At 41.8% G+C, this 10029-nt stretch overlaps 1 protein-coding gene across 1 annotated transcript in view; it reads right to left on the reverse strand.

The window, feature by feature from the left end:
- Positions 1-1175: 1175 nt before the first annotated feature.
- Positions 1176-10029, reverse strand: part of dctn2 (dynactin 2 (p50)) — a 24162-nt gene continuing 15308 nt past the window's right edge. The window contains exons 11-14 of the mRNA XM_083660574.1: positions 8540-8611; positions 7963-8065; positions 4909-5000; positions 1176-1516 (exon numbers count right to left, since the gene is read on the reverse strand). Of these exons, the coding sequence (XP_083516700.1) occupies positions 1430-1516; positions 4909-5000; positions 7963-8065; positions 8540-8611 (354 nt within the window). The 3' untranslated portion in view covers positions 1176-1429. The remainder of the gene's footprint in view (positions 1517-4908; positions 5001-7962; positions 8066-8539; positions 8612-10029) is intronic.

A 10029-nucleotide genomic window follows, 5' to 3' on the forward strand; every position in this document is an offset into this window, starting at 1 on the left:
TTCATGTAGAAGGAACAGCATGTATTGTGCTGAGAAATAACTCTACCATAATCACCATCGGCTCGGTAAGTAGCAATTTAGCAAATAGGACTAGGATTAAAAAATGTGAACTGCCACTTTTTAAGTATAAGGAATGCTGCTGTGATGGCAATGTTTTTTTTCTTCAATTTATCTGTAAGAATGATTACTAAACGATTGAAAAAAACAATTTATCTCGCATGAATAGAAAAGAGTCAAGCGTAGAGCACGGTTTTATTGTTCAGTTGCCATGACCACAGATGTACAATATGGTTTATTTATTGTAGGCAATGACAAAGCAGATTAAAAGTTTGTTGGTGGCATCTGGTCTCAGCCATAATAATATAGTTACAAGCGACTGAGCATGAAGAAACATAAGGTACACGGGCATATTTACAAGCAGTCCTTCCATGCCTTGCCCCCGGCACGCACGCACGCGCTCCTGCTACAACACTAAGACAGAATGGCTCTAGTTTTTTTTGTGCACAGTTGAAGACACATCCTCGATCTTCCATTTGTCAACTAGCCATCCAACAGGACCGTGAATCAATTTAGCGGACCAAAGCATATTGTACAAAACCCAGTACTACTGTAGTGTGAGGTTCAAAAGGGAATGGAAGAATTTGTCATGTATACTGATAATTGTAAAAACAATCCAGTCTAGAACTTAACAAGCTTAACGGAGCAATCAGTGGCATGTATAGAGTGGACAAATGCATTTTCGGGTTGATATCAATTTGATGCAAGAGGAAGGGAGAGTAGACATGAACATTTGGTCTCTCTTGGTATTTTTGATATTCTGCCTTTTCCCTCAACTTTAAAGGAACACTCCGCCCATTTTCAACCAGCTTTGTATCATTAGAACATCAGTAGTATATCAGAAAACTGTAAACGGTTTTGAAGTCTGTCATTTAATTTGACAGTTATTGAGTGTTAAAGTGTGGACCAGTGACATCACTGGTCCACACTAACTCAAATTAATAACTCATTAAGTCAAATCAACTCTCAATAACTGTCAAACTAGATGAATCATGAATAGTTTGACAGTTATTGAGAGTTGATTTGAGTTAATGAGTTATTCATTTGAGTTAGTGTGGACCAGTGATGTCACTGGTCCACACTTTAACACTCAATAACTGTCAAATTAAATGACAGACTTCAAAACCATTTACAGTTTTCTGATATACTACTGATGTTCTAATGATACAAAGCTGGTTGAAAATGGGCAGAGTGTTCCTTTAACATTTCACTTTGCCAAAAAACAAAAACAAGGCAGAAGTGGAGGGAGAGAGCAAGAGAGGGACGGCCAGAAGGGAGTGTGATGCCCTCCCTCCCTCCCTCCATCCCTCCACCCTCCCATTCGTCCATGTTCTCCACTCTCCTGGGGCCGGTCCAAATTCTGCCCCTCCATTTATTTGGAGAGTTTCTTCATCCTCTGATCTAGCGTAGAAAAGTTTTCTTCTACAGCCACCAGGTTCTCCTTCATGGTCTGTTGGACCTGTGGGGAGAGGAGGGGAACAGAAACGGGGTCAAACGAGACGAGGAAGGGAGAGAAGGGATTAGAGGCAGGGTACCGAAATTTACTTTTCAACAAAGGGCTTTTTATATTTTTGCCTTTGTGACATATGTTTCGGGCCGGGGGCATTTTGGATCATTTCCAGGGAAATTTTGATTAAATGTTGGGGAATACCTTAGTTCTTCTATGCTGCATGACAGACCCATATTCAATGACTCCTATCCAAGAATACATTATTTATACTGAACAAAAATACAAAACGCAACACTTTTGTTTTTGATTACATTTTTCAAGAGATGGAAATAAAGATCTAAGACTTCTTCTATGCTCATATAAGGCTTATTTCTCAAATCTGGTGCACATGGCAGGTGTGGAATATCAAGATACTGATTAAACAGCATGATTAGTGCACAGGTGTGTGTTTTTAGACATACTAGACCAGAAAGATTAGATAAATATGCGACATTGTCCTGGATGTGGAAGGGTGAAGAACAGGGTAGTAAAAAATGAAATAAAGAAATAACTTGAAAATGTGACTGAAAGCGAGATTATAGGGAGATTTTCTACGACATTGAGCGGTGGCGATGATGTTCTCTGTTGGGGCACGTTAACGGTCAGATTTAAGGTGTGTTCACACCGAGATATTTATTTTTCGCTCTGTCGCTCAAGTCAACCCTTTGGAATCGCTCTGTCGCTCTGTTTAAATCGCTCATCAACAGGCACACGAAATGACGGACATGTGGGGGATATAACGTTACGCAATGTCATGATATTTGTCCACTACGAGCCACCGTCATTGTTTACAAGCTAAAGCCTATCAGCGTGCTCCTAATGCGAGCTCCATACCGGTAGGACAGACTTCACTTCATGTCAGCTGTCAGCCTGTCAATGTGGTTTGTTGCCACACAATAAACCAGCGGTTTGTTCCAAGCCAGTGTGATCCTTGACTCGCTCTCACACGGCAGCCAATCAGCGTTGAGCGGCGAGCGACTGATGCCAGCGTATTTTCGCTCGAGTTGGGATATTTCATCTCGAGCGACGAGCGAATTCTCTCCCTATCGCTCTGTCTCTGCCGCTCGGACGCCCAGCGATTTTTCTCCCAGGCGAATATACGCTCAATCGCTCGTTTGCATTGACTTTGTATGTAAACTCGACGCCAGCGAAAAACTTTAATAGGTGGGTGTGAACGCAGCTTAAGCAGGCACGTCCGGCCAGGCGGCTGATTTTAAGTGGCCCTCGGCTTGTCTCTCAAGATATACTATACATGTGGCCCTCCACACAGTATTGGTTGATCAAGCAAGTTCACATTGCGTTTTTTCTGTTCACCTAACGATGACAACACTATCATACAGTTTGTAGACCAGCACCAAGTAGGAACAACGCAGGCAGAACTAATGTTTTCAGATGGTAAACAAAATCCTTGGAGTACTATTGTATGTGATTTTTTTTTTAATAACCCAAATGATGCGAGAAGCAGCTGCCCCCCCGGTATTTTCACGTTATCTAATCTGGCCCACATTCAAAAAAAGTTTGGACAACCCTGGCCTGCAATAATAAAGCCTTCAGAGAATACACTATCAACACATGTCTATAGTAAGTAAGGCCAGGCCAGGAGGTTTCAAATTCAGACAACAAAAGGTTAATTTTGAACATCGGGAAAGAAGATTTTGCTCCACAAGGCCTTGGCCTGTGAAAAGCACAGGATGATAGACTGAACAGGCAAGTGGAAGACACAACTCTAACCTCAGACTAACCGCTCACTAAGAAAAACCTTCGGAATACTTCTTGCATTCATGTTAACTTTTTACTGTACAAAAATGAATCAATGGCAACAATGTGACTAGGTCAGGCTCTGTTCTGCCGTGAAAACACATCTGTAAATGGTGACATCAATAGTCTCACAGAAGTCCCAGACTAACAGTTCACTCGCTCTCGACTATGTGAAAAGATTATTTCCTGTAATCAAATAGCGGTCCACTGTTTGCCATCTTTTTGTCTGAACAGTAAAGAAGAGAGATTACAAGAGGGAAAAGTACCTCTCTAGTAGGGATGTCACAATATCAGATTTTCACTACACGATTATCATGGCCAAAATAATCCACGATATAGATACAGTATTATCGATAACTATGGAAAATATGAAAATAATTATTTCAGTCAAATTCATCTTTTAACTCTCTTCATTGTGTGTTCCGTCTTTGACAAAATCCACAAGGCTTAAATGATACAATGAGTGTGTTTAGATGCACACTAATAAACCGACCATTATCGGATTTATGGAGTTACCAGATGATTTAAGTGGTCGTGTAAACAGCAGCATAGTCCGTTATGCTTTATCGGATAAAGGCCAACGCTGAAGGAGGCCTGTTGGCTGAAACGTTTGATGCTGCCGCTGCCCGGATGATCATTCAACTTGTTAAAGGACATTTAGCTGTTTCTCTTTTTTAAATCTGATAAAACACACGTATCTTTTTGCTGACTCTTCCGTTTTATTCAGTGCATGGTCCAAACTCAATGTCCACACTCACAGACTTTGAGGCGCGTTCCTGATACTGACTAAAGTGCATGTGAATGCATGAATCAGATTATTGCAATTACCTGATTATTCAAGTTATCGAATTATTGTGAACACACTCATTGTGAACTGAATAAGAAACACATAGACCTGATTATAACTTCAAAGCTGGCAGAGACATGCAGTGCATTGAAAACCCACGATCTCAGATGACCAGCGTTATCGTCAATAGTGGTTTTCACATAGAACTTAGCGCTGGGTTTTTTATTTTGAAAAGTAACGGCCAGAGGTGTTGTGTAGTTGTTGTTGCAAGCTTGACTGGCAGCTCAGCTCAGTCCAGCCAGAACACATCTGGCAGCATTATGGAACGCAGTATAAATCAACTGAATAAAGTCTCTGGTGCGGGTCCGTCTTCCTCCGTTACGGACCGGAGACCGTTCACCGACATGACAAGTTTTTTCCTGTTTTCCACATGAACTGCTCATTACATACACATGCCACCAGGTTGTGTGTGTTTGTGTGTGTGTGTAACACCAATTATCAATTTTTTTTCAATGTCACGGTTATCGTCAATACCGGTACATCGCGACACTCTAGTGGTGAGAGCAAAGTCCCATTTGTTCCACAGTAACCCACCTTCCTATGACAGCATTACAGTATACTGCATAGCTCCTGCCTGTAGTCAATGTTTTAGTGGCCAAAGTTGTTATAAATTCGAATTTTCCCACTCCCGTGGTGCTGGTGGCAGTTGTCTAGTTTGGCCCCACCTTCACTGAATGAATATGGAATATGAAGCGCCTGAATGAAGCATGTCTTACTTGACACACATGACCAATCAAGGCAGTTTGAACTTTGCTACCTGTGTTAGCAGGGTGTTGTTGTCCTTCAGGGAGTTGTTGATCATCTGCTGAGTGGTGTCCAGGTGGGTCAGCAGCTGGCCGAACTGCATGGCTAGGAGAGGGAGGAAGAGGGGGAGGCAGGGATGGAGAGAGGAAGAAATGGATGCGATGGAGCATTAGATATCAAATTGGTGACTCAAATGATGCTCGACAAGCTAAACGAAAATGTATTTGTTTGTGCTACCGTTCGCTAAAAAGAACGGTCGCCGAGAGACACGCATGAATTGAATCTTAAAACTGATGAAGAACTATGCTTGAAAGCTAAAACATCAAGTACTTTTCAATTAGCGTATTTGCTTTCCTCAGCAGCAAGGAAGAGATCAGGAGGACAGAAAGGCAGAGGGGAAACGAGTGCAACTAAACCCTACTGACCCGGAGAAACACTTTAGCTGCAGACTGTGACAGATCGGTCCAAAGAGAAGCTGGATGATAAATGACCTCTTTCAATGCCACGGTTCTGCTTTCACGTGCTAAATAATCATAAGATGATAATGTGATATATAATGATGCATCTCATTTCTCCCCAAGGGGATGTGTAATAGTATTGCGAGATTTAGTCTAATTCCATTACCACGTTAAATCCCCCTTTTCACTTATATTCATTTGCCCTTTGTTGTAATAGAATGACATGGTTTAAGCTAATTCCATTATCCGTTTGAATCCCATTTTCCCTTACTTTTCAGCTTTTGTCTCAAACACAATTTTCTATTGTGGCTGCAAATCTCTCGGCCTAAGTTTTGCTTCCCAGTGCAGACAGACGCCATCTGAAACATGCTTCATACTCGCACACTTACATTCTAAGTGTCAAACTCAATTTCATCCTGCCCACGTCAGCATTATAGTTGCCCTCAAAGGGCCGGTTGTAAATGTAAGACTATATAAATGCATCTACTTGTTATCGTATTACACAATTGCCTCCGATGATATATTATTATTATTGGTTTAGTAATAACTGAATTAATAACTAGCTCTGAAAGCATAATTCTAGGAAAAATAATGACACAATCAACGTATACAGCTATTATACAATTTTATACACACACACACACACACACACACACACACACACAAGTAACAAACTCAAAATAAAAGTAAGGGTTGTTTCAGTTTGTGTAGCCTACAAGCAAGGTTTCAAATCCAAAATGTATATTGCTTGGTTCAAATCCAAAGGGGTGAAAGGACTGGCAAAGATAAGGTTGTTTGTTAAGATAAGGTTGTTTGTGTTTGAAGTCAGAGAATCGCCGATCTGGGACCGAGGTTGAGACGGGCCAGGAAAGGGCAAAACTGTCTGTCCTGTTGGAGTCGAGACTTCCATCGGGGGCAGTTTCAGCTGGAAAGCTGTGCTCGTGACGTGCACACCCCCCCCGTTATGACGTGTTTGTGACCCTGCAGCCTCTGGTTCAGTTGGGCTGGGCGAGATGCTCTGTTTATGTCGCACGGCATGATAGTTCGGGCAAGGAGTTTCCTTTACTTTGCATGAAAGTAGCAATTTCTTCCCAAAGCATTTTCTTTTATATATAGACGGTTTTCACCAGAGCGCAACCCCACAGCACTTCCTTTTTCTCAGCATTCGGCAAACTGCAGAAATATTCACTCGGCATCGTTACTTTTGTTTTCACTGCTCAGCTGTATAGACGGTTTTCACGGAATGGTCAGTCCTGCACTTGAATGTTTTTTTTTCTTTTATGTCCATAGCAAACACTGCAACAGGAAGTGAGCAGGGGTTCAATTTAGAATGTTTTTGTTGTCAAGTTAAAACCGTCTATACATGTCAAATTAAAAAAAATGAAATGCTGGAGGACTGTGCTCCCACGGGACACGGGGTGGGACTAACCATATATGACCATCACCATTTGGCTCAGAGGAAGAACGAAAGATTTCCTTGACAAATCAATGGTGCAGAAAATGATGGTGTAACCACCACGTTCATTACAGAATTTCGGAACGTCCAGCCGAGACCTATGAGATACCACTGGAAAACGGAGAAACTCTGCTTTACTGACTTTTTAAAGCACGTGGATAGGATTAGCGGTTCAAAAGTTTATTAAACATTTGATAACAATAGCTATTTTTAGCCGCGGGTGGCTGCCTCGGTCTTGGACACAGCATAGAATTGTATTTAGGGATGCACCGATCCACTTTTTTCACTTCCGATCCGATTCCGATACCTGAATTTGGATATCTGCCGATACCGATATTATGCCGATACCAATATTTTTCTTGAATATACAGTATAGGCAAAGATTTGGCCAATTAGTTTTTTTTTCAAAATTAAGAAAATATACAAGGCAAAGAAGGATACTATTATACATTATTATACAAATTACGGCCAGCTGTGCGCTGGAATTGCAAAAAAAAAAAAAAAAAAAAAAAAAAACTTTTTTTCAATTCCGATCCGATCCGTGAATTAGTGCCATATCGGCACCCGATACCGATATTGGATCGGCCCCATCCCTAATTGTATTCTTTGCAAACTCTCGCGGGCCACATAAAACGAGGTGCCGGGCCGGATTCGGCCCACAGGCCTTGAGTTTGACACAATGTGCTCTACATAGTCGGAATCTTCAATGCCCGTCCCCACCCGCCCGCGCCCCCACTAACCTACATTCTCTCCTTGAACTCTCAAGGGTGTCATTCCAAGGTTCTTTTTTCCCCCCCCCCCAACATAAAAAGAAAGGAATATAATTTATCAAGTTTTCATTGTTATTATCCTTCCTGGGGGTGGAAATTGCCAGAGCACCCCTGGAGCGATATTACAATATCTGCGATGTGAACCAATTACTCAACGCCAACACACTGATATACAATAACAACATGGGGTAAAGTGATGTGACAGTATATATATTTATAATAAATATATATATAATAAATTGATGTGACAGCATATTGTTTTTTTCTCCCTTCTCTCTCCCCCACATCAAGCTTGCTTAATACGGTCTCGTGGATTTTCTGAGTACACAAATTGATTCCTGGCCTACTAGCTTGTAAACTAGTTTCAGGTCTTGAGTCGTTACCTTGTTCATGTAACTCCTTGACAGCTATGAGCCTCTGCACCACCTGAGGTACAGCGGTGGCCATGGTGTCCCACTTCTGCACCACGTCATAAAGCTGCGACACCTGACAGGGGAAAAAAAAGGCAGTTAATGTCAAAAGGTAGAACCCTCCATCTAAAAGAAAAGTAAAGTGTACTTAAACTTTAACTAAGGCCCCCAATATCTTCTCCAATAGCTTCCTTATGGAATAACCATTGAACCAATCTTGCCAACGTTTTCATTTACATTATCTGACAAATTGAATTTCAAGATGTAACGGCAAGATTAATGAATGCATTATAAAACTTCCCGACCAAAAAGACCTAACTTATGTTTACAGGACTCTAGTGCTAAGGAGACTGTTTAGTCCATTCGAAAGTGGCTTGTATCTCAGAAATTGTAGGTGGATTGTCTGTCCCTGTTGAACCTGCCATTTCCAGAGTGTAAGAAAACTTCTGCGATGATTCATTTGACTTAGTTTGCAATAAAGCGAATAGGATTGCACTGACAACATAGACAGTTTGGGATTTAAACTTTACAATCTCAAAAGGTTACCAACCTTGTTTTGTGTATCGGCGTCCTCAATTGCTGCCTTGTGCTTCGCAATCTCATTCATCTTCCCGAGGACACTCTACATGAAGAATTTGTTGGACGAAAAAAAACAGGTTAATTTCCCCTAATTGTGCCAATGATGCTATTTCAGATGCTGTCTTCAGATACAAAACAGAAAATATATATATTTTTTAAAGAGTTAACTAAATATTGGGGTCAATTCATGTTCAGTTTAATCTATTGTTGGTGTCCTGCAAAAAGGAGAACAATAAAAAGACATATCTCAAAGTTATTCTTCTTACGGAAACTGACATTTCTTGTTATCCGTGTGCAACAAATGTTTCAAGAGAAAACAGAGGTTACCAAGAGGTGGACTTGTTTAGATTAAGAGGTTTCTACAGGAAACATGCCAGTCAAAATGGAATTTAAGATTGCAACGGACTTACACATCCAATTTAATTTCAAAATGCCCCTAAATGTATTTTCAGACCAAGGACCAAAACGAAAATGCAGCGTTTTCTCGTTCAAATCTTTAACACTAAAGGTCTTACACACCGAGCACGTTTTTTTCGTGCGATTAATTCGCACATCAATAATATTTTCCGAACCTATATCAGTCAATGCAACCATGCATACCAACGGCGAAGTTTCGCCCAGCGTTATTGCGGTGTTTATTTTTTCGAACCACGGTCGATTTTTCAGAAATTCGCTTCCGACGTGTACACATCTGTGGCTGTGATTGACAGGTGGGTCAAAACTCCCATCGCAATTTCGTGCCGTATATTCGCATCGCTCTTGATGTGTAAGGACCTTAAGAGCGACGCAAATAATCACGCTCCATGAATTCCACCGCAAATTAAAAGTCTGCAACAGAGTCATCCTCTCCTGTATCCCATATTCATGTTACAACATACAGGCAGCAGAGTCATCCTCTCCTGTATCCCATATGAATGTTACAACATACAGGCAGCAGTGGCTGATCTGCAGCAGCGGTGCTGTGGTGTAGTGGAACCTGAGCAGGTCAGGGAATGGTAACCCCACTGGCCAGGGGCTCCGGGAGCCGTACTCGGCTCCACCCTCCCAAGCCGGCTGTGGTGCGGCGCTCTGCGGGGGAGAGGGGCCGGTGAGGTGGGTGGAGAGCTGTCTTTCTCCGGCTGCCTCTCCGACCAAGGCCTCCCTCCTCCACCCCGCCCGCCTGCACAGCTCTTCCCCTCAAACGACCCGGAGCAGAGGCTAGCTGTGTGTCAGCTAAATTAATATCAGAAGTAATAACTGAAATAAGTCCAGTTTGAACACAGTGCCAGCTGTGTGCATTTGGTGATCTATGCACCTTTGCAATTGCCGATTAGGCTATATCGTTTTATAACTGAAGAGTCAATCACTTGGTGTAATTTCATAACAGACATTTTATTGATATTTTGATCAAGTTTGTAGGTGCGACTTGCACCCTATGGTTACCAATATGCACAGGCAAATATTACCAGGCTATGTAGCTGC

This window comes from Poromitra crassiceps, assembly GCF_964638095.1.
Source record: "Poromitra crassiceps genome assembly, chromosome: 25".
NCBI classification, from domain to species: Eukaryota; Metazoa; Chordata; class Actinopteri; order Beryciformes; family Melamphaidae; genus Poromitra; species Poromitra crassiceps.